Source organism: Scyliorhinus canicula, chromosome 15 (genome assembly GCF_902713615.1).
Source record: "Scyliorhinus canicula chromosome 15, sScyCan1.1, whole genome shotgun sequence".
NCBI lineage: Eukaryota > Metazoa > Chordata > Chondrichthyes > Carcharhiniformes > Scyliorhinidae > Scyliorhinus > Scyliorhinus canicula.
Window position 1 is genome coordinate 53373237 of NC_052160.1, and position 25508 is coordinate 53398744.

At 47.3% G+C, this 25508-nt stretch overlaps 1 protein-coding gene across 1 annotated transcript; it reads left to right on the forward strand.

Moving 5' to 3' along the window:
• Positions 1-1833: 1833 nt before the first annotated feature.
• Positions 1834-18578, forward strand: LOC119979026 (somatostatin receptor type 5-like). Its single transcript, XM_038820998.1, has 2 exons — positions 1834-2309; positions 16516-18578. Exons 1-2 carry the CDS (start codon positions 2280-2282, stop codon positions 17674-17676), a joined length of 1191 nt encoding a protein of 396 aa, XP_038676926.1. The 5' UTR covers positions 1834-2279; the 3' UTR covers positions 17677-18578.
• Positions 18579-25508: the final 6930 nt, after the last annotated feature.

Here is a 25508-nt window from a genome sequence, read left to right on the forward strand (position 1 = left end):
TTTTTCTGCGAGCAGCTCACACTTAATTTAGTACATGAAAAGAAAAGAAAATAAAAAGAAAATACATAATGGGGCAACACAAGGTCCACAATGTAATTCATAGACACTGGCATTGGGTGGAGCAGGAGTGTGGTATTAATCAGGTCAGTCCATAAGAGGGTCGTTTAGGAGTCTGGCAACAGCGGGGAAGAAGCTGTTTTTGAATCTGTTTGTGCGTGTTCTCAGACTTTTGTATCTCCTGACCGATGGAAGAAGTTGGAAGAGTGAGTAAGCCTAGTGGGAGGGGTCTTTGATTATGCTGCCCGCTTACCCCAGGCAGTGGGAGGTGTAGACTGAGTCAATGGATGGGAGGCAGGTTTGTGTGATGGACGGGGCTGTGTTCACGACTCAGGGTGGGGGTCCTTTACCACAAGGACTGCGGCAGTTTAGGAAGAAGACCCACCTTCACACGGGTAGCTAGTGCAATCAATGATGCTGATCGTGCCTTCACACAACTGCTGACCCGTCAGTTTGTTGCAACCTTGTTCCAATCAAAATGCGTTTCCTCCCCTCTACCCTGTTGGTCTGCACAGATTAGAAATCCATCGCCAGGTGGAGCTATTGATCGTGTTCGGAGACATTTAACCAAGGCGATTTCAGGACACATTTCCAGCGCTCCAGCACGGCTTTCAGTGCTAGCACTCCTGGAGTCTGCGTTTGTTGGCGAGCCTGGTCCATCATTTGCGCCTTTCTCTTTTGCACTTTAAGTGAATAAAACGCTGACTTGTTCCCGTTTCATTGGCAAGGTTTAAAAACTTGGGGCCCTGTCCTTTACTGAAGCGAAGGCGCAGGTTTTAAAATGTCATCCCACTTCAACCAAACGAGTTTGAGTACAACGTACGAGGTCGCGATGAGATCCAGCAAAAGCAGGCTGCACTTGTGGGAGTCAAGCGCAGAGTAAAACTGGGATACAGCATTATGGGGACGATATTGGAAAATGACAGCCCACTGTCAATATATCCAGTCGATGATGTAAATGAGAATCTTTAGAGTAATGAAGTTCACAACTGTGACTACATTTGAAGAACCATTTCATTGACTTTGGGGGTGTGAGAAGTGCTATTTAAATGTAAGGTACGGTACCCCTGCCCTCACACAAATCAGAGCAGATCTGTGCCAGACTGTGGGGAAGAGCCGATGAATGATTGCAATTCATTGGAATGAATCTGCCCCAGGCGGAGAGAGGCTGCAAGTGACATCTCCTGTGGTCCTGGCTCATTGAAATATTCACGTCCTGAGGTTTTTACGGTCAGAGAGTAGGGTCCATAGATGCCAATCTGCAGCCCCATCCTTCACCCCCACCCCCCTTTAACTATCTGTGTCACTCAGAGCTGAAGACTGGACCGTGACCCATGAAGTCAGTGTGTGTGGGGGGGGGGGGGGGGGGGCACACACACCAGTGGCAGTTTAAATAAGGGAAGGGGGGGATGGCCAAGGAAGAGATGAAGGTAGCGAGCAATGGAAACACACATCTGAGTAAAGAGAAAGACAGACAAGCACCAAAGCACCGATACTCTCTGCTCCCAAAGAAGCACGCGTGCCAGACAGTTATCACATTAACCCAGCCTGTGACCTTCACCCCAATCCCGTTTTCAACTGGATTGAAATTTACACTCTGCGGGGAGACCATTTCATCCAATAAAGGTGCACTTAGTCGGAGTTATTTCCGATATCGCCCTGGCAGCAAAGACGATCCGAGTTGACCGGGTTAAACTTTCCCCATTTGAATCTGCAGAATGGTGATCACTGTTGTGTTTGTGGAGTTGAGGGGGAGGAGATGATGTCCATGAGCCCCCTTCCTGGCCCTCGATGACTCATACTCACTTTCACTTTGGATCTACTGATTGGATGGCTTGTTTGGGGAGGGGAGTAAATGGTGATCACAGAGCCCCCCGCCACACAGCAGCAATACACACACACACATCACTGTCTACACAGTGCATGCTCCTCTCTCTCTCTCTCTCACACACACAGTCAGTCAGTGCTCAGACATTCTGCAAGCTGGGTGTGAATAACAGGGGGGTGCAGAGAGACTTCACAACTCCTGTACTCGGCTCGGCGACTCATCAGCCACTTGGATCCGCCTCTCTCTGTCTCTGTCACACACACGCTGCCCTGGAACACCTTGCTCGGACCAGTTTAACACATCTGAACTCCTTGAAAACGCGCGCTGATCTTCACACATCTTCTTCTCTGGGACTCCCTTATTCTTGGATCTTCTTCCAAATCTTCACGGGTGGATGGCAGATATGCTGAAAATATCCCAGCAGGTAAAACGAAACGATCCTCCCGCGGGTTAAATGAGAAAACGTCTTTAAGCTCCAGAGAATGTAAATGTCTTGAGTTCACAAAAAGCAACGTGTCAGTTTCATGACTGTTGCAAAAAGGGATTTCTTGTCTTCAAACCCTTGAAGGGTGAGCAAAGCGGCGGGCGCGGGAGAGTGGCTGCTGGGGAAGCTTCTACAAAGAGCTAGTACAGGCGCCGTGGGCCGAATAGCCGTCCTTCTGTGACGGGCCATTTTACCATGAGAGCCGAATGTTGAGCTGGGGGTAAGGCGGGCGGGTGGTGCCTGCTGGAACCAGCTGGAGGTTGTTCAGGAACGCCTTGGGCAAGTTTCCTTCAGTTCGGTCTCTGGTTTCTGTAAGCACCTGTAAATTGGACTAGTTGGCTGTTTATCGAAGTCAGGTCCTGTTTTGTTTGAGGACTATTTTTTTCCTGTAAAGTATCAAAAGGGCAGGAGGAGGGGAGGGAGATCTTATTCCAGCGGGATTATGTTTTTAAAATAATTGTAACCAGAGTCAGCAGGGAAAGGTGAAAAGCTTTGGAAAGTTAGGTCGCTCGGTATTAATTCCCAGGGACAGATCTGTGGTGAACAGGGATTGGACCACTAACAGCCCAGTTAACTAAAACCTTCAATGTTCTGTGAAATGATCTTTGGTTTATGATTCCCCCGTCCCGGTGCTCAACTATTGCAATAGGCAGGGGTTAATTCCAGTTTAGGGAATGGCAGCAACCCAGTTAACTCACTACAGGACCACCTGTTGGAAAATGCAGGTCCGTGTTAGGATTGGGATAAGCAGGGAATGCAGGTCTGTGTTGGGATTGAGATCGGCAGGGAATGCTGGTCTGTGTTGGGATTGGGATCAGCAGGGAATGCTGGTCTGTGTTGGGATTGAGATCGGCAGGGAATGCAGGTCCGTGTTGGGATTGGGATCAGCAGGGAATGCAGGTCCGTGTTGGGATTGGGATAAGCAGGGAATGCAAATCCGTGTTGGGATTGGGGTCAGCAGGGAATGCAGTTACCTGTTGGGATTGGGATCAGCAGGGAATGCAGGTCCGTGTTGTGATCAGCAGGGAATGTTGGTCCGTGTTGGGATTGGCATCAGCAGGGAATGCTGGTCTGTGTTGGGATTGGCATCAGCAGGGAATGCAGGTCTGTGTTGGGATTGGGATCAGCAGGGAATGCAGGTCTGTGTTGGGATTGGGATCAGCAGGGAATGCTGGCCTGTGTTGGGATTGGGATCAGCAGGGAATGCTGGTCTGTGTTGGAATTGGGATCAGCAGGGAATGCTGGTCTGTGTTGGGATTGGCATCAGCAGGGAATGCAGGTCTGTGTTGGGATTGGGATCAGCAGGGAATGCTGGTCTGTGTTAGGATTGGGATCAGCAGGGAATGCAGGTCCATGTTGGGATTGGGATCAGCAGGGAATGCTGGTCTGCTTTGGGATTGGGATCAGCAGGGAATGCAGGTCCATGTTGGGATTGGGATCAGCAGGGAATGCAGGTCCGTGTTGGGATTGGGATCAGCAGGGAATGCTGGTCTGTGTTGGGATTGGGATCAGCAGGAAATGCTGGTCTGTGTTTGGATTGGGATCAGCAGGAAATGCAGGTCCATGTTGGGATTGGGATCAGCAGGGACTGCAGGTCCATGTTGGGATTGGGATCAGCAGGGAATGCTGGTCCTTTTTGAGATTGGGATCTGCAGGGAATGCACGTCCGTGTTGGGATTGGGATCAGTAGGAGTGTATTTCCCTTTTGGGATTGGGGCCAGTAGGAATATAGGTCTTTGTTGGGATTGGGATCAGCAGGGAATGCAGGACTATGTTGGGATTAGTTTTAGCAGGGTATGCAGGACATTGTTGGGATTGGAATCAGCAGGGAATGCAGGTCCCTGTTGGGGTTGGGATCAGTAGGAGTACATTTCCCTGTTGGGATTGGGATCAATATGAATATAGGTCCCTATTGTGATTGGGATCAGCAGGAATGTCGGTCCCTGTTGGATTTGGGATCAGTAGGAATAAGGTCCTTGTTGAGATTGGGTTCAACAGGAATGTCGGTCAGTGTTGGGTTTGGGATCAGTAGGAATAAGGTCCTTGTTGTGATTGGGATCAGCAGGAATGTAGGTTCATGTTGGGATTGGGACCAGTGAGGTATGTAGAACCCTGTTTTGAGAGGGATCAGCAGCAATACCAGTAGTCCCTGTTGGGATTGGGATCAGTGAGGTACACAGGGCAGCATGAGGATTGAGATTAGCAGGAATTTAGGTCTCCGTTGGGATTGGAATCAGTAAGAATATAGGTCGTTGGGAACAGCAGGAATGTCAGTCCCTGTTGGGTTTTTGGGGCAGCAGGAATAAGGTCCCTGTTGGGATTGGGATGAACTGGAATGTTGGTCCCTGTTTGGATTGGAATATGCAGAAATGTAGGTTCGTTGTTGGGATTAGGACCAATGAGGTATGTAGGCCCATGTTGGGATTGGGGTCAATAGGAATGTAGGTCCCTGTTGGGGTTGGGATCAGTGAGATTGGAGCTCTGTGTTGGGATTGGGATCAGCAGGAATGTAGGTCCCTGTTGGGATTGGGATCAGTGAGATTGGAGCTCTGTGTAAGGATTGGGATCAGCAGGAATGTAGGTCCATGTTGGGATTGGAATGAGTGAGGTGTGCAGGGGGCGGCATTGTAGCACAGTAGTTAGCACTGGTGCTTCACAACTCCAGGGTCCCAGGTTCGATTCCCGGCTTGGGTCACTGTCTGTGTGGAGTCTGCACGTTGTCCCTGTGTCTGTGTGGGTTTCCTCCGGTTACTCCAGTTTCCTCCCACAAATCCTGAAGTACATGCTGTTCAGTAATTTGGACATTCTGAATTCTCCCTCCTTGTACCCGAACAGGCGCCGGAATGTGGCGACTAGGGGCTTTTCACAGTAGCTTCATTGCAGAGTTAATGTAAGCCTATTTGTGACAATAAAGATTATATATGTAAGGAACATAGTGGGATCAGCAGGAATGCAGGTCCTTCTTGGGATTGGGATCAGTGAGGTATGTACTTCTATGTTTGGTTTGGGATCAGTAGGATTGGAGCTCCATGTTGGGATTGGGATCAGTAGCGAATACAGGATGGTGTTTGGACTGGGATCAGAAGGGAATACAGGATAATGTTGGGAATTGAGTTAGCTCAGTGCATCTTTATTTTAATTTTCGATCATTTGAAAAAAGAATAAGCTTGCATTCATTGTCTTTAATGAACTCAGGATATCCCAAAGTGCTTTAAATCCAATTAGGTAAATTCAAAGTGTACGCATTGTTTTCCTGAAGAAAAATACAGCAGCCACTGTACAATCCCACAAAAAGCAATGTGATAAATGACTGAATGATCTGTTTTGGTTGACGAGGACATTACAGGGAACTGCCCAATCCCGTTTTCAAATCGCGCAATGAAATCTTTGACATCCACTTGAAAGTTCAGGCAGTGGGCTGTTTCATCCCAAAACCGGCACCTCTGATGGTGCAGTACTCCCACAGTACTGACTATACCAACCTGGACTTCGATCCAACAAAGATACAGGACCATAGAAACATGAGGCATCCATTTATCCCCTAAAGGAGGATCTATCGGACTTGGCCATCCAGGTCCTCTTGCCTGCTCTGTAATTCATTTAGACCTTGTCTGGTCTGTTTTAGAAGTCCATTTACGCAGTTTGGCTTCAAATCCCTTAATCTCCAGCCCAACAAAAATGTGTCAATATTGGCTTGAAATTTTCAATTGACCCCTACCCTCAACAGCTTTTTTGGTGGAAACAGTTTCAGATTTGCACTGCCCATTGTGTGAAGAAATGCTTCCTGACATACCCCCTGCATGTCCTCATTATTATTTTAAGGTGAGGCTCCACTCTCAGAGGAAATAGTTTCTCGCCCCATCAAAGTATCATCATAGTTGAGATCACCCCTTTGATCTTCAATACTTAAAAGAATACAAACCTAGCCTATGAGAGACAAAACAGAAAATGTTGGAAATATGCAGCAGGTCAGGAGGCATTGGTGGAGAGAGAAACAAAGTTGATATTTCAAATTGATGACCTTTCATCAGAAGTAACCTTGGTAAACAGACAGCTTAATCTCTCTTCTGAAAGATGTCACCTCTCACAGTGCAATACTGCATCAGCACTCCACTGAAGTGTCAACCAAGGTTATCTACTCAAGTACCTCAAGTGAGGCTTGATACAAGGTAATTGTTTAAAATGGGCGCTATCAATACAGCTACCTCTTCTCATTTTCATCGACAATGTCAAAACTATTGCCAATTTGCTTCCCAACTCAGGGACGAGAGCTATGCATTGGGCCAAGGCTGGCGGCAAGTGTTGAGCAAATGTTGACTCCAGGAATATGACACAGCTAATGAGAAATGGGTTTAAACATGAGCGCTGGCTGGTATCGACGTTATGGGAAATCTTTGTGTGCTGGGCACAGGCAAATTGGGAATTTGGTTAAAAGTGCCAAACTCAATTTGCGTACGACACGAGTCAGCAGGGAAAGGGCCATTTCCGTAAGTTTGAATTGATAAGGAGTACACGGCCGAGTCTAAAGTCTGCTCGTGCATTTTACATCAACTCCTGGTACATGAGAAAATGATTAGACATTTTATTTAAATGAAAAATGAAATAAGGGAGAGAACCAAATGGTTTGATAAATGCAAAGCTTTTGTAATGCTAATAATTGAAGTGGAGCCAGCTCAGCTCAGCAGCGGGTTTCAATTCCCATACCGGCTGAGGTTGTTCCTCGCCTGAGGTGTGATGACCCTAAGGTTAAATTACCACCAGTCAGCTCTCCCCCTCAAATGGGAAAGCAGCCCATGGTCATCTGGGACTATGGCAACTTTATCTATTTGAAGTTTTAATGCTATTCACTATTTATCACATTTGTATGGGACGGCATGTGCAGCACGATGCATCTCACACTGGTTTTACAGTCACTATGCCTTCTAGTAAAAATGGATCATTGTACCTTTAGGTTATTGTTTAAAATGGATGATATCAATACAGCCACCTCTTCCCATTTTCATTGAACTGCTCCTTCCTCAGGTGAGTGCTCCGAAAGCTAGTGATTTGAAACAAACCTGTTGGACTTTAACCTGGTGTAAGACTTCTTACTGTGCTCACCCCACTCCAACGCCAGCATCTCCACATCATTTTCACTGACACTGTCAAAATGATTCCCAATCTGCTTCATATTGTCCAATTTCATGACTTACATAATCAGTTACTGCCACTCTTTCTACTTATCTGATGCGTGGAGTGAAAATTGAGATTTACCTTTACGTACGTTCTTGTTTCAGGTCTAGTGGGAGCGTATTGGGTGGAGTACTATTAAAGGCAGACTGCCTGTTACAAATGGGAAATAATTTATTTTGCTTTGGCTTCCTTTCCATGGATACCAGCAGATGCTTGGTAACCCAAGTGCCCATTCTTAGATAGTGAGCGTTGATCATTTAGTGTACGTCGCAGCCAAGTCCAACCCTCTTGCACACATGCGCAATTTGCAAAGGAATCATTGTACATCAATCAGGAACTGGATCTCTTTTTAATTTTGCCCTCCTCAATGCTGAGGCCAATAGTAGTTTCTTAATATTGCTGTCTTTCAAAGAAAGATAGTTTTCATTTATATCCAACTTAGTACTTTTAAAGTTGTTACAACTAGGTGAGGATTAGTGGAAGGATTCCCCTTTCCTGTACTCCTCGTTTGATTGAAACAGGATTTGCAACATCATGAATACCCAATTCAGTATATGTACATGATTGTTTACATGCTGATTGCAAAGAACTCAGGCAGGTTTTCTTGAGTTTAAACAAGTAAAGGGTCAGTTTTTATTGTGCTAAAGACCCACTCAGGTGGAGGCATTAAAAAAGTAAACACATGACCGAACTGTCACAATGCACGCACATGCGCACACTCACATACATGCACACACACACACCCATGCACGTGAAAATACAAGTTACAAAGTAAGGGAGGTCAACTTTTGGCCAATTAATACTCAATCAGAAAAGTCAAAGATATAAAGAATTCATTTGTTGTAAGTGGCTGGCTGTAGCTCTGGTTCTCGGCTGCTAGAGTTTAAAGTTACAGCTGCTGTTTATCTTTTCTGTAATGATACTGGGGGATTAGGGGCTGGTTTAGCACAGTGGACTAAACAGCGGGCTTGTAATGCAGAACAAGGCAGCAGTGCAGGTTGAATTCCCGTACTGGCCTCCCCAAACAGGCACCGGAATGTGGCGACATTCACAGTAACTTTTCACAGTAACTTCATTTGAAGCCTACTTGCGACAATAGGCAATTATTATTATTAAAGTCTTCTTTAGAATTTCTCTGTCTGCTGCCACAGTATGATGTAAGTAAACTGGGTCCAAACTTAATTTAGTTGGAGAGAGGAGGAAAAGAGGCCAGCTGTGTTCTGCCCGGCTGCTGGTGTCTTTGTAATATCTTTGTAATAAAAGGGATTTCAAAAGGTGGAAAACAGTTTCAGCCACATGATGAGCATCCATTGATACACAATAGAGGGCAATTAATGGTTTCTTCGTGATACCAATATCGATTCCACCAGACAAAGCCATTGAATGACAATAGAGGGTAATAGTTGCATTTAGCACTTCATTGTGCACAATCAGTTATGATAGCTTTCTTTGATTACTGGGTCAGTCTTGGAGTCAAGAGTTTGGGATTATTGTTCTTGTGTTCTTGGAGGAATCCTTGAAATTAGTAGGTTTGAAATTCCCCAAGGGGATTGTCTAGGTCTGTCCATTTGTAATCCACTTTGGTTGCTCCAGAAGCTTGACTAACCCACAGTTGCAGAATGGTCAGATGATCTCTGGCAGCCATCTTAAGTCAGGGGTTTTGTTTCAACAGTTTAAACTGCCTTTTAAAATTCAGCTGATGAAATTAAAAGTTAATACTTCACACCAAGACACCTCCATAACAAAGGTATGTAACACATACTACAATGCAACACAGTGCTCGATGTGCACATAGTGAGCTCCCACAGGCAGCAATGTGATAATAACCAGGTAATCTATTTCAATGATGTTGGCTGGAAGATACCTTTTGGTCAGTATACTAAATCCTGCAGTTATTTGATGTAGTGCCATGTGATCTCTTTTTCATAGAATTATAGAATTTACAGTGCAGAAGGAGGCCATTCGGCCCATCGAGTCTGCACCGGCTCTTGGAAAGGGCACCCTACCCAAGGTCAACACCTCCACCCTATCCCCATAACCCAGTAACCCCACCCAACACTAAGGGCAATTTTGGACACTAAGGGCAATTTATCATGTCCAATCCACCAACCTGCACATCTTTGGACTGTGGGAGGAAACCGGAGCACCCGGAGGAAACCCACGCACACACGGGGAGGATGTGCAGACTCCGCACAGACAGTGGCCCAAGCCGGAATCAAACCTGGGATGCTGGAGCTGTGAAGCAATTGTGTTATCCACAATGCTACCGTGCTGCCCACACAATGCTACCGTGCTGTCCCATGGATCTTACATCCACCTGAGAGGGCAGATAGGGCCTCGGTTTAATGGCTCAACTGAAAGACGGAATTGTTGTGTTTGATAACTTCCAAAGTTAGCTACTGAGCAATACACACATATAATGTTTGTCATATTTGGAGTGGACACTAAGTTCCCAGAAGGTCAAACTGCATTTGCACATCTTCAAATAGCGGACGTACAGACTGGCAAAAGTAAAAGTATAAGGAATCCCCTGGAATGCACCAAAGTGCAGCTGAAGTTTAACCAGCTGAGGCCAAAAACCTAACCCAAGAGCCAGGGAAACCTTCTACTGCTTGTCCAATAGGTTATTAAATGCCAGCTGTAATTAAGTTGGTCACAAGCTTGCCCTTGAGTCAGAGGTTTTGGGTCCCTGTCTCACTCCAGGGATGTGTGCACAAAATCTGCCCAAACTCCCACAAAAGCAACGATGCAATGACAAGAGCTTAGTGTTGTTGGCTGAGAGGCAAGTACTGGTCTGGACAGCAGGGATAACCTCCATGATCGTCTGCACAATGGGACCTTTCAGATCCACCTGAAAGGGCAGTCTGGGCTTCAGTTTAGCATTTCATCCAAAAGACAGTGGGCGAGATTCTCCCAACGGGAGGCGCGATTCTCCGCAAATGCGGAGAGTCGTGAAGTCTGCCGTGAAACTGGCCGTGTTTCACGGCAGCCTCCGCGCCCCCTCCCGGGACCCGATTCTGCTCCTCGGTCGGGGCTAGCAGTGGGGCCCCGTGAACCACGGCATCGCAGGCTTAGCGAACTTCGCTAAGTCCGCGCACCAAGGGTAACGGCGGCTGACACGCACGATGACGTCAGCCGTGCATGCGTGGATTGGACGGCTCCAACACGCGCATGCGCGGATGACATCATCACGCATATGCGTGAAACCCACGCATGCGCGGGCCGTTATGCCCCTCAGCCATCCCGCGGACTGATCCAGCGGGGCGGCGGAGGAACAAAGAGTGCGCGGCGTTCGGACCCGCTGCCCGCGATCGGTGGACACCAATCGCGGGCCCATGCCACCCTTGGCATGGCCATGGTGCGGCCATGCCAATCGGTGCCATGGTTGTGCAGAACGGCACTTTGCGGCCGTTTTCACGAACGGTGAGAGCAGGTGTGTTTGCGTTCGTGAAAACGGCCGTAAAGGCCTGGGAACTCGGCCCATCGGATAGGGGAGAATCGCTGCTCGCCGTAAAAAACGGCGAGCAGCGATTCGTGTCGTGGGGCGGCCGTGGGGGGGAGGGGGGGGGGGAGATTAGCGGGAGGTCGGGAAAAATGTCGGGAAGGCCCTCCTGCTATTCTCCAAACCATCGTGGGGGGGTGGAGAATCGCGCCCTGTGTCCCGACGGCGGAGTGAAAACCGGAGTGTTTCACTTCGGCATCGGAGACCGCTCCTCGCCCCTTATTCTCCCACCCCTGGGGGGCTAGGAGCGGCGCCACGTCATTTACGCGCGCCGGGCCATGTCGCTGCGTAATAGTGACACGGCATAAAGTACGCGGCGGGTGCCGCGTAAATGACATCACCCGCGCATGCGCAGGTTGGCCGGCGCCAACCCGCGCATGCGCGGTTGCGTCCTCCCCGCGGGCGCCCCGCAAGAAATGTTGGATTGATCTTGCGGGGCGGCAGAGGAAAGGAGGTCCTCCTTCAGAGAGGCCGGCCCGCCGATCTGTGGGCACCGATCGTGATCCCCCCAGTGCTGGATCCCCCCCTCCCACCCCCCCCCCCCCCACAGGCCACTCCCCCAGCATTCCTGTGCTGTTCCCGCCGGCAGTAACCAGGTGTGGACGGCGCTGGCGGGAACCTGACGTATTGGGCAGGCCGCTCGGCCCATCCGGGCCGGAGAATCGCTGCTCGCCTGTTACAAATGGCGAGCGGCGATGCTCCGAGTGGCCAGCCGTAAATCCCACCGCGTCGGTTTGGGGGGGGGAGAGAATCGCGTGCGGGTGCCGGGGCGGCATGGCGGGATTTGCCCGGTGCCCCAGCGATTCTCCCACCCGGCGTGGGGGTGGGGGGAGAATTGCACCCAGTGGGTGGGATTCTTGGGCCTCCTCGCTGCGTGTTTCTCGGCGGTAGGAGGCAGCGTGCTGTTTGCTGACGACAGGATTCTCTGTTTCCCCTGCTGTCGGTGGGATTTCCGATTGAAGCCTCCCCGCACCGTTGGAAACCCCATGGGTGGGGAGAGAGAATCCCAATACCAGCGAACGGCTGGAGAATTCCGGCAATGGCAATCTGTTGACAATCTGGTATAAACTCTCAGAGTGATAGAATGATAGGGCACAGAACGATCCAGTGAGCTCTTTGAAAGAGTCCATCTCCTCAGACCTAGCCTCATACCCTTGCAAAATCATTTCCCTTCAAGTATTTCATAGAATCATAGAATCCCTACAGAGCAGAAGGAGGTCATTCAGCACATCAAATCTGCACCGACCCTCTGAAAGTGCACCTACCTAGACCCACTCCCTCACCCTATTCCCAAAAACCCAGATCTCCGACCAAACATTTGACCCGAAAGGCCAATTTTACCATGGACAATCCACCAAACCTGCACATCTTTGCACTGTGGGAGGAAACCGGAGCAGTGAAGGAAAACCACGCAGACATGGCGAGAACGGGCAAACTCCACACAGTCACCTGAGGCTAGAACCCGTGTCCCTGCCGCTGTGAGGCAGCAGTGCTAACCACTATATATCCAATTCCCTTTTGAACATTATTATCGTATCTGTTTCCATCATCCTGTTAGGTGTTGCATTCCAAATCTAACCACTCGTTGTACACAGAAGATTCTCCTCAGCTCCCCTTAAACAAATGTTACTGACCTACATGCCTGTTAGGAAAGTCTCTTGCTAAACATTCCCTGCCCTCAGAAAAACTATGCCTGCTTCTCCAGTCTCTCCCCACGAAATAGGAATATTGGAATTCGGAGCAGAAGGTGGAAATTCAGCCCATCGAGTCTGCTCCGCGATTCAATCAGATCCTGGCTGATCTCTTCCTGGACTTAAGTTCACCTCCCTGCCTGTTCCCCATATCCCTTTAACCCATTATCTTTAGAAGAAATATATCGATCTCCTTCTTGAAACCATTTAGGATTCAAACTCCACTGCACTATGGGGCAGCAAGTTCCACAAATTCACAAGCCTCTGCAAGAAGTAGTTTCTCCTCACCTTAGTTTTAAATCTTCCGCCTCTCAACCTATATCTGTGACCTCTCATTCTAGATTGCCCAACAAAGAGAAAATTTGGCCTATGTTTACTATATCAATCCCTCTTAATATTTTACATATCTCGATCAGATCCCCTCTCATCCTTCTAAACTCTGTTTGAATATAAGCCCAAACTGTTCAATCTCTCCTCATACGTCAACCCTTTCATCCCCGGAATCAATCTGGTGAACCTCCTCTGAACTGTCTCCAATGCCACAACATCCTTCATGAAATAAGGAGACCAAAACTGGATACAATACTTCAGGTGTGGTCTCACCAACACCCTATATAATTGCAACAACACTTCTCTACTTTTATACTCCAGGCCTTTTGCAATAAATGCTCAAATTCCAATTGCCTTTTTTATTACGTGCTGTACCTGCAGACTGACTTTCTACGATTCATGAACAAAGATATCCAGATCCCTCTGCCCAGACACATTTTGAGCCTGCTTTCCATTTAGATAATAATTTGCTATTCTATTTTTCTGGCAAAAATAGATAACCTCACACTTATCCACATTAAAATCCATCTGCCGAATTTTGGCCAATTCTCCTAGCTTATCTGTATCCATCTGTAAACTCCTTGGGCGGGATTCTTCGGAAACCGGCGGGGCGGGAAACTCCGGCGCGAAGGAGTGGTGTGAATGACTCGAGCATCGGGCCGCCCCAAAGGTGCGGAATCCTCTGCACCTTCAGGGGCTAGGCCGGCACCGGAGTGATTTGTGCCGTGTCGGCGTGCAAGGGGCTTGGCACATCGCCAACAGGCGCCAAAGGGCCTCCACTGGCGGGCGCGAGTTGGCGCATGCGCGGGAGCACCAGCGTGTGCTGGCGTCACCCCAGCGCATGCACGGGGGGGGATTCATCTCGGCGCCGGCCATCGTGGACCATTACAGCGGTTGAGTTCCCCCACGGCACAGGCCCACCCGCAGATTGGTGGGCTCCGCTCGCGGGCCAGGCCACCATGGGGCATCCCCCCTCCCCTCCCCGGGTCAGCAACCCCCCCCTCCGAGGACCCTGGAGGTCTGCCAGCGGCCGTCGACTGGCGCGGCGCGATTCCTGCCCCCGCCAAATCCCCGCCGCCAGAGAATTCGGCAGCCGGTGGGGGCGGGATTCACGCCGCGCCGCCCCCCCCCCCGGCGATTCTCCGACCTGGCAGAGCATCCCGTCCTTTATCTCCTCTTTGCTGTCTGCTTTCCAACCTATTTTAGTACCAGCAGCAAATTTTGCTGTAGAACATAGAACATACAGTACGGAAAGAGACCATTTGGCCCATGGAGTCTGCGCCATGGAGACCCACCTAAGCTCTCACTTCCACCCTATCCCTGTAACCCAATAACCCCTCCAAAATCTTTAGGACACTAAGGGCAATTTATCATGGCCAATCGACCTAACCTGCAAGTCTTTGGACTCTGGGAGGAAACCGGAGCGCCTGGAGGAGACCCACGCAGACACGGGGAGAACGTGCAGACTCCACACGTTCGATGGGGCATCGAACCTAGGACCCTGCCGCTGTGAAGCCACAGTGCGAGCCATTGTGCTACCATGCTGCCCTCTGTCCCTGTTTGCAGGTCATTTACATAGATTGTAAACAGTTGAGGTCAGAGGACTGATCCCTGCGGTACCCCGCTCTTTACAATGACTGAAGCCCCTCATCCCCATTGCCATACTCATAAATCCCATCAACTCCCTTTTGAAAGGGTGAGGTTAAAACTGTTCCACTGTTCTACTGGAGAGCTGACGACGATGCAGAGCAAATTTGCATTTTGTAACTCACCAAGAGCCAAGATACGAGTGAGACGGGAACCAACAGGTGGAAGGTTAGAGATGAAGTTCAGGCAATTGGCTTGCTTTCAATTCATTACTTTTGAAGTGCCTCTAAAACCATTAAATCCTGTTCACCCATTGTTTTCGACAGCCCCATTGATAATCATACAGACTTGCTACATTTATTGAATTATACATAAAGCTATTTCCTGATTAAAATAATGTTATGAGTAGAAAAACAAACTAATGATCAGATTACTTTATTGCTGCCTTCAGAGATTCTTGGTAATGACTGCTAATTTATTGAAAATTAAATCACTGTCGTAATCATTAATTCCTCGGTGTCATCTGTAGATCAGCACCATGGGTTTGGTATCTCAGCAATTCAAAACCCATACAATGAAAACTGGAATGGCCTGAGATAAGCAGTAAGTTGAGCGTGACTCCTTTCTCCAGGGATTCTCTGACCGCTTCCGTCATGTGACGGCCCGACTCCAGTTTCAGACTTCCAAGTACATTCGAGTGCTGTTAGGATCCACGGGATCTTTTACACACCTCCGAGAAAGCAGACGGGGCCTCGGTTTAGCATCTTGTCTGAAAGGCGGTACCTCGGCGAGTGCAGCACTGCCTCAGTACTGCGCTGGAGTGTTAAGTTTTGTACTCAAGGCTGTGGCATAGAGCCTGATGCACAAATACAGACTCAGATTTGAGGACCACTCAATTTGCCACCACTAATGAGGCTGCCGATTCCAACAAGTACAGCCTCATAAAACGGAAAAGTTCAGGATTTCACAGAGAAGCACCATAAACTGTGAGAACGAATAGAATGCAACTCGGAGCACAGTTAAGAATGCAGAGACTTAACTGACAGTATAGTAAGCTTAGGGACCTCTGCTCCCTGCCCAGTGGGTTTAACTGCATGTGTTTCACAATCAATCACTTCACTGGATTCTTATTTCTGAGTCATCACCATTCCCAAACTCTCCCTCGCTCTGAAACATCACACGTGTCACAGGTCACCTCTTATTTCTGAGCATTTAGATCACCAGAAGATTACAACATCTTCTACCGTGAAAACAAAAGGCATTGTGGAAATTGTACATTTTGAACACCGGGGAGATTTGTGGATCTTTGCCATTTTCGCTTTGCTCCCTGAACTAACATCCTGTATGGATTGAATTAAACACACATCAGGTTAACATTTAACAATTGGAAAATTGTTGCATAGGTCATTCTGTCAGCCGATTAGAACATAACTCTGTATCTTAATTCTACCTGCCTTGGTTCTGTAACCATTAATAGCTTGCCTAACAAAAAGCGATCAATCTCAGTATTAAAATTTTCAATACAAGCCTCAAAAAACCTTTAAGGAAGAGAGTTTTAGATTTCCAATAACCTGTGTGAATAGGTGTTTCCTGGCAACCCCCTTAATGGTTTCTCTGTTGGATCCCCCCCCCCCACCCCATACACCAGAACAAAGGTAGATAGAGGAAAAACTATCACAACTTCAACATTTTGTTCAATTCTTTTCCCAGGGACACCTGTGTGAATAGGTGTTTCCTGGCAACCCCCTTAATGGTTTCTCTGTTGGATCCCCCCCCCCCCCCCCCCCCACCCCATACACCAGAACAAAGGTAGATAGAGGAAAAACTATCACAACTTCAACATTTTGTTCAATTCTTTTCCCAGGGACACATTGGATATGAGTACAGTTTTGTACAGAGCGAGACCTTGAGGACTACATTGCAAGAGATGGAGCCTCTGAGGATATCCACAGTCCCTGTCTGGGAACAAAGCACCGAGAAGATCAACGTTTCATCATTTAATAACGAATCCAGTAACGGGACCAATGGAATCCCATTTATGTCCAGTGTAAGCACCATTGTGCTGCCTGTAATGTATTTCATTGTTTGTGCAATTGGACTCAGTGGGAATACCCTTGTCATCTATGTTATTGTGTGCTACGCCAAGATGAAGACAGTGACCAATATCTACATCCTGAACCTAGCTGTGGCAGATGAACTCTTTATGCTTGGACTGCCATTTATTGCCGCCCAAAATGCCTTGAGCTATTGGCCGTTTGGATCCTTTATGTGCAGGCTGGTTTTGACCGTCGATGGCATCAACCAGTTCACCAGCATCTTCTGCCTGACCGTAATGAGCATTGACCGCTACCTTGCGGTGGTTCACCCCATCAGATCCACCAAATGGCGCAGACCCCAGATTGCCAAGATAATCAACGCCTCGGTGTGGCTATCGTCCATCGTGGTCGTTCTTCCGGTTATCATATATTCAGATGTCGCTGATATGAACACTTGCAACATCACCTGGCCAGAGCCAAAGACAATTTGGTCTGCGGCTTTTATTATATATACAGCAGTTCTGGGCTTCTTTGGCCCACTGTTAATAATATGCCTCTGTTATCTACTGATTATAATCAAAGTCAAATCATCTGGTTTACGTGTTGGATCAACCAAACGAAGAAAGTCTGAGAGAAAGGTTACCAGAATGGTGATCATCATTGTAGTTGTATTTGTGATCTGCTGGCTCCCATTTTACATCCTAAATATTATCAATTTAATTTCCACCTTGCCAGAGGAACCAGTTTGTGTGGGTATATATTTCTTCGGGGTGGTCCTCTCCTATGCCAACAGCTGTGCCAACCCCATACTCTACGGGTTCCTGTCAGATAACTTCAAGAAGAGTTTCCAGAAAGTTCTGTGCTCGTGCAAGCCCAATGGTGTTGAGGACACGACTGAACAAAAGCAAGAAAAGAGTCGATTTCCAGACACCTGCGTGACACAGAGACTAGCTGAACCTAATGGTTGCATGCAAACTAGTCAGATTTAAGGAAGGTGCCCCAGTCACACAAAGTGACACTCGTGAGTTCTGACGAAGCTCTCTCCACTGCTGAAGTTTGACCAAGTGATTGTTGAGAGTTCTCGGAAATGTTTTAAAGGTACAGAGCTCCCACTGGGATAAATATGAATGTTTACTGCAAACCTTGGTGGTCCTCAATGTTTATTTAAGATACATGTCTGTTTGTGTACCGTTGTTCTTTGGTAAAGAAGGAAGGCATTGGCTTTGAGAGCCTGGGAACTCCTGTAAATGTACATATGGGAGGAGTTGCACTTCCCACTTAAAATAAGTGGCCCCCATTTCATTTAAGATGGTTTAAAGTGTCATGAATCAAGTCAGACCCCTGGGTTGCTTGATCCTGTTTCCAAAAACTTTTAAAAGATGCATCTTATTGTAGGAGATCGTTGGCTTTGCATTTAAATGTTTTGTGTGCGGTCAGTCAATGTCTTGAAGCCAAATCAATGTTAAAGCTGGACAGTGTATATTTTCTTTTACTACTGATCGTGCAGTGTGGTGCTCCAGCAGCTGAAGGGTGCAATGCGCTGAAACTTGTCATTTCACCATTTCAATTCCCCCCCACACATCCTATACTGGAAGTTACCAAGTGGGCAGGATCTTGTGGAGGTGGTGGCAAGAGAGCTGGCATGAGCCCCATGATTCGTCCTTTGGGGAAAGCCGCTGCATCTTGTGTCACTTGTAGCAGAGGTTTTCAGGTGGTGGGTTTTCCGAGGACCATTCATTGGCTTGGAATGGGTTTGGCGTCCCTCACTCAGATGGAAATTCTGCCTCAGAGGGCTGTCAGCCAGTCTGATTGGCCAGCAGAGGCATGGCCAGGACTGAGATGATGAGCAGTCTTCAGCTTCACTGTCCCAGAGTCCAGGACCAAGCTACATGCGGATGGGAGGGGGGGGGGGGGGGGGGGTCCCGCATCCTGGAGGGAAGGTGAGGATCGAGGTAGGTGGAGAGAGAGGTTTGGGGTCTCGATGGAGAGGCCAGTGGGAGAGGGAGCCCCCATAGGGAAAGACCTTGAGTGACATAGGGAGCTCAATGTGGAAAGGAGACCTTGAGGGAGTCAGCCCCTCCCCCAGCTTCCCTCGCAAAGTCAAGGCATGATGCCCTGCCACCTGCCAGGCTTCCCCTTGCTCTGACTACTTCCTATCAACCTCAAAACGAGGCCAGGTGGGCAGCAGCTAATCGAGCCGGCTGCTCCTCTGTAGCCTGCTGCGCCACTGGAGTGGTGGTGGCTATTTTCGGTACTACACACACCAAGGCCTCAGATCGAGGAGGGACACAGGCACAGATGAGTGATGATGGGAAGGAAGTTGCAGGGTATGGGAAGGGGGTCTGTAGCAAGTGTACAGAAGTGACGAGCAGTGGTTTCCTTCTTTACTTATACTAGATCCCTCAATCAGGCACTGAGTGTATTTGAATGAAGGCCCCACCCTCACCCAACCTGGCGACCATAGGCAGACACAATAAGGTTTGCTTATCGGGCTCCTTGCATGTCAAGTCCCTCACCCCACCACTGGATTAATAGCAGAAGCGACAGGAAAAAGCCCCTGAAGTGGGTATTAATTGCCCACTTGGGGGAATCGGTTGCCGATGGGCCAGGAAGACCATCCACAAGCCTTCAAGCTCTGGCTGTAAAAGGGGTATAGATGGGATCGTACCTGCCCCCCCCCCCCCCAACCCCACACCATTCCCCCTCGCCCTCCCAACCCGATTAAATCTCCCATCAAATTTGCCAAGGGGAGGGCACAAGATTCCACCCACTGACATCAACTTTCTGAAATGGAAAATCACCCTAGTATTTGACAAACAGTAAAAGAACAACCAGAGTGTGCAAAATGTTACAAATGGTAACTACAGTCACAAAGAATCCGATCTGTGTGTTCATTATCATATTTGCTTCACAAAGGCCGGAACAATGTGAATGTGAATAAAGGGAAAACAGGACAATTTTGGTATACAATCCAAAAGCAAGAATATTAACCTCTTGGTATGATCCTAACATATATTCCTCCAGAAAAGGAACACACTATTTTGATTATTTTCTAGGACAAGAGGACACAACCTCTACCAACATTTGCACCACTCCGCTATTGGGCTCACAGTAATGGCAGCTCTTCCTTAAAGTCGTCATGAGTTTCATGAATTGGGTGCATTTGCGTATTAAATTTGCCACAGAAAGTCAGGGCTGGTAATTAAGGATTATTTCTTTTTATAAATTTAGAGGGCCCAATTATTTTCTTTTCCAATTAAGTGGCAATTTAGCATGGCCAATTCACCTAATGTGGGGGTGAAACCCATGCAGCTATGAGGAGAATGTGCAAACTCCACGCGGGCAGTGACCCAGGGCCGGGGTCCTCAGCGCTGTATTCCCAGTGCTAACCACTGCGCCACATGCCATCCCTAAGGATTATTTTAATGAGGAAATTTATGTTCCTGCAATTCCACTCAACTGTTGGCCCAGAAAGGAAGAAATTTAAATTGTTGGGTCTCAAACCTTCAGGAAGTAATTGTTGTTAGAGATTTGAGCCATTTTGAAAATAAAACTTAAAAAATAATCTCTCCCCCCCCCCCCCCCCCCCCCCCCCGTCTCATTTTCTCTCCCTCTCTCTCAATCCAACCTTAAATTTTCTCTCCTTATTTAATTTCTGGACCTAATTAGAATCTAATTAACCCCATTTCCTTCTCTGTCATTCCTCAGTTTCTTTCTTTATCCTTAAATCCCTTTGGTTAAGGAGATAGACTGTCCGTCCCATAATTCACCAAGGACACAGAGGCCCTGTTATCAGCTTGCTGTTCGAGAAACCTGCAGGGCAAAAACGTTTTGAAACGAAGGGCAAAAGTCTAACAAACATTCCGTCAACCTTTGGAGCCCCTTATTTAAGGCTAGGTGCCATGTCCTTGGATTGACATTTTTTGACTGGAATATATTTTGTAAGATTTCCTGTAATATTGTGGAGGTGAAATGTGGGAGGTGGAAGGGACAGAGGTGTCAATGTTATGACTGCATCTCCTCTGGGGTTTAGACGGGCTGGTGGTTCCAATGTAAGCCCACCAAATTAAATCTTTCATCGCTGGAAGCTTCATGAAATGATGTCAGAAACGAGCACAGGCAAATAAGGGGAAAAGCCTTAGGAAGATGGACCAGGGATTACAAATAAAAGGGACTGAAAAATAAGCCATAAGGAAATAAGGGGCAGCAGGGTAGCATGGTGGTTAGCATAAATGCTTCACAGCTCCAGGGTCCCAGGTTCGATTCCCGGCTGGGTCACTGTCTGTGTGGAGTCTGCACGTCCTCCCCCTGCGTGCGTGGGTTTCCTCCGGGTGCTCCGGTTTCCTCCCACAGTCCAAAGATGTGCGGGTTAGGTGGATTGGCCATGCTAAATTGCCCGTAGTGTCCTAATAAAAGTAAGGTTAAGGGGGGGGTTGTTGGGTTACGGGTATAGGGTGGATACGTGGGTTTGAGAGGGGTGATCATGGCTCGGCACAACATTGAGGGCCGAAGGGCCTGTTCTGTGCTGTACTGTTCTATGTTCTAAGAGGAAAAGACTTGATACAGACTGAAGGGAGGTTTGTGACACGATTGTAAATGACTTGTTACCCAGCTGGGCAGTGGGAGATAGGAGGGCTGACACACACTGAGCACTGATGAATAGCAGTAACAGAATATAAATACTGCAAATTACCAAGCATGAGCACGTCGTGCAATATGTTATGGTCTATGTTCATGTCTTCAGGTTCATTATCTGTGCATGGCAGCCAAATACTAATGTGTTTGCAGAAGAGAAAATGCAAAATCTATCAACATTGCTCCGCAGCAGTTTAAAAACTAAACCTGAAACTGAACGTCCTTATTTAGCATGAACATCGCACTGTGAAATATGCTAAAACTGTAACTATTGCTTTTTACTTCACTTACCAGAAAGAAATGCGGTGTGAAATGTATCGGCACCTTATCATCGTGGGCCAATATTGTATTGAATGTATCGGGTTTTTTTTGTAATCATTTGTGGCAATCGTGAATGATGGAAATGTCTGTAAAATGGTCACTTTTGTGTTTACTAGTGTAAGATTTTTCCTGTTTTCAGGTTCGCATCAAGGGACAATCACTTTTGAGGTGCATCGTTTTGTTATGCTCTTAGTTTTGATGTAAAGGAACCATTAAGAATTTGTGCATCTGGTTAAGTGCCCCCCCCCCCCCCCCCACCCCATGGCCTTATGGGTAAATGCACTACTTGGAGTGAGATTGTAGCACAGAGTTTAATGGTGCCCCTTGGTTTATGTTACCAACACTGGTTCGATGTGCCGCCGCCTCGCTATGGCCCACACACCCACCATGCAAATTCTCGCCAACTGGAAGGAGAATGGACACCTCATTACCCAATCGTATAGTCCTTGACTGTCAGTCAAGTAGCCTTTATTCTCTATCGAATTCCCCGCCAGGCTTTCTCTCCGGGATGCTCGCAGCAGTGCTCTGGCGGTTAATCTGGAGGCTCACAAAACATCCTATAGTGTTGGCAATCTATCCCTCGTTCAAGTAACACCTGATCTCAGCAGAGTGACACTTGGAAGACTACTTTGGCCTGGGGGGGGGGGCGGGGGCGGAGTGATTGAATTCCCCAGGTGTTCACATGACAGAAACCCTGAGAAAAATGGCATCACTGCACTTTGACTCCATTTCCTTAAGAATTTCCCAGTACTTTGACTGTAAGTTACGGTGGATGAGAGAAGGGATCCCTGTGAAAAATAGTTCCCCTTCTGTTTAGCCTCACCACTTGGCTAAAATACTGTAGAGGCACCTAACATCCTGACACTGCCTTTCAGCAAGAGCTAATACCTTCTGGAGAGGAGGGTGACATCTAAATGGTATTGAGCTTGAGGTCACTGCACAATGATCCCTCTTAAAGTATGTAAAGCGTGCTTATTAAAGAACAGGTAAAAGTGCAGTTATATTATGGGGACAGAATTCTGGATTTCATCAAACTCCATTACCGTTTGGTGTTAAAATTTGTGCCAATGCAATTAAATATGTCAACATTGTATCACATTTTAAACATACAATCAGTGGCACAATATCACTGATGGTTAGAGGAGGTGTGAACATAAGGGATTAAGTGGGGGACGGTTCTTTGTGTTAGGCCACTCACAGTTCCCCTCTGGAACTGGAGTTAAAATCAGGCCTAGGTAAAAAAGATTGAAGTCTTTTCCAACATCTGCACAGATCCCAAATTGGAATCTATTTACATTCGCTGCCCAGCTTCCAAGAAAATAGATAGGACTTGCATTGATAGAAAACTTTTCCTGACTTCAGGACGCCCCAAAGCACTCAATAAAGGACAACAAAGGTCACTGTTATAATGCAGGAGAACCGGAAGTTCATGGTTCATTTCTGCCCTGTAAATTCTATGATTCTATGATTCTATATGCAGAGAAGCCTCAGGGATGGCTGGAAAGGTGGAAGAACAAAAGGCCGTTCAAAGGCCATTTAGTCCATTAGATTTGTCTCTCTCAGGGCCCCTGTCTCCATCAGCCTAATATCCAGCTGCATTTTGATCTCCATTAATGCTCCTACCTGGCTGATTATTACTACATTAGCTACCCGGATATCAAAGAGAAGACATTCTTAACATAGTCAAAGTTGCCGAGATAGTCCCCTGAGGGCAAAGGTTAGGCAGGATTCCTGGAGCAGTGTACATAGTATGGAATCATCTTAAATTTGCACTGTGAATCACTGGATTGACAAGCTTTTCCATACGTAATGAGAATATTCCGGAATTTAAACACGCAGCTGAACTAGAATTTAACAGTATGGAAGGATGTAGTTCGTCCCATCATCCCTGTGCCAGCTCTCAGAAAGAGCTATCCAATTAGTCCCATGCACCTGTGCAGGTTCTTCATTTATCGGGTAAATCTCCAATTCTTTCATAAATTACTGCTGAATCTGTCTCCACCACAATTCCAGGCCGCACATTCCAATTCTCCTCATGTCCCTGCTATTTGCCAATGATCCTAAATCTTGAACCACAAGCAAAGTAACAATGACCAGTTTTAGTGATGTTGGTTGAGGAGTGGGACGTTGAGCCATAACCTTGCGACTTAGGCGAGACTGCCATCAACAGACCCGGGCCAAACACCTAAGGCAGGGACATCATCAATATTTTCAGTGCAAGCACCAGAATTTATCCAGTTAAGCAGGATCTCTACACAGGTGGTGATCTGTCTGGGAGAATGGGCGCTGGCAGGACATGAGGAAAATCCTCAGCATTCTGAGCGTAGCGTCCCTGCCCCAGAGCCAAAAGCTCCGGGTTTGAGTCCCACCCCAGGACTTGATGGCCAAGGAAGGTGCATTCATAATGCGGTCAAACAGGTTGTGTGTGTCAACCTGCAAATCCTTCCAGACAGGCCAATGGCTGGGGTAAGAGTGGGTGAGATGCATGGTCAACCACGCTTGATGTGGAGTGGCGCCCCTCAAGCTACAAAAAGCCTCTGGCTAGCGACGTATTCCAGAAATAACTATCTATGGAAACAGACAAAAGTCTGTCTTAGTGCCCCATTAGGTATGGGATGAAAATTGGAATGGAATATATGATTCCTGGAAAATTTCAACTTCAATAAGAAATGCTATCTTGAGTTATTTAAAATTTGATTTTTTTGGTTGGTTCGTTTTGCTCCCATGAAGAAGATGGCAACTACTTTAAAGTACAAATTTCTTGTAGGCGTGGAATTTAATAGTGGCTGTAACAGGGTACAGACTGGCTGTGAAATCAAGAATACTCCCACATGGGTGGCCTTGACTTTCAACCTATTTATCTCCCTCCTTTTTGAAGCTATGCCCAGCATCCTGGCCAAAACCTTTCACTTCAACCAACACTGATTACCTGGTCATTTAGGGTATTCCTGCCCACAAATTGGTAACTCTGATTTCCTATGCGACAATGGTGACTGTACTTTGAAAGCAATTCACTGACTGTCGAACTCTGTGCAACATCCTGAGGACAAGAAAGACAGGTTAATGAATACAAAATACTCAGCAGGAGAGACAGCATCGGTGGTGAGAGAAACAGAGTTAACGTTTCAGGCCTGTGACATTTCATCACCTCACAGACCTGAAATAGTATGTTACCCTCTTCACAGGTGTTGCCAGGCCTGCTAAGTACTCCCCTCTAACAGCACAGACTGCAGTTGTTCAAGAAAGCAGCTCACCATCACCTTCTCGAGGGAATTTAGGGATGGACAACAATGTTGGCCTAGCCAGCAATGCCCATGTTCCGTAAATGAATAAAAAAGAAGTATGTTTTTATTTCAGATTTCCAGCAACTGCAGTATTTTGCTTTCACCTAAATAAACGCGAGTGCATCTTAGGGCCTTTTCAACAATGACAGTGCAATTTAAATGCAAGCTGTTACAGTTAGATTCACAAGCTACACACACACAACTTCTTCAGCAAGTAACCCTGTCCCAATGGCTAACACTTTAAAAACCATCTACCCGTAAAGCTGCGGAGGCAATCTAATAGAATTGTCCAATTTTTTCCCCTTCCTTTGCTCCTTTGAAGGCATTTAGCCTCTGCATTGTTGGGCCTGCTCTGATTAGTAACCGGGTGTGTGGGGAACTCACTGATGCAAATATGTTTCTTACCACTCGGTGGTGCTGTGCATCAGTGCTCAATGCTAATCCAGATGAAGTGGGAGGAAACTCAATGGAAGTAACATGCCCAACGTATAGAGCTAGGAGACCTTACAAACGGTAAATGGCCAGGGATTGCCAGCTTGAAGTATCCATAAGGATCGGCAATCAGAGATATGAGTGTGGAT

Coding starts and splice junctions, on each gene's coding strand:
- LOC119979026 (XM_038820998.1), top strand. CDS start 2,280: ATGGCAGATATGCTGAAAATATCCCAGCAG. Junction 2,310..16,515: donor TGCTGAAAATATCCCAGCAG/GTAAAACGAAAC, acceptor TTCTTTTCCCAG/GGACACATTGGATATGAGTA.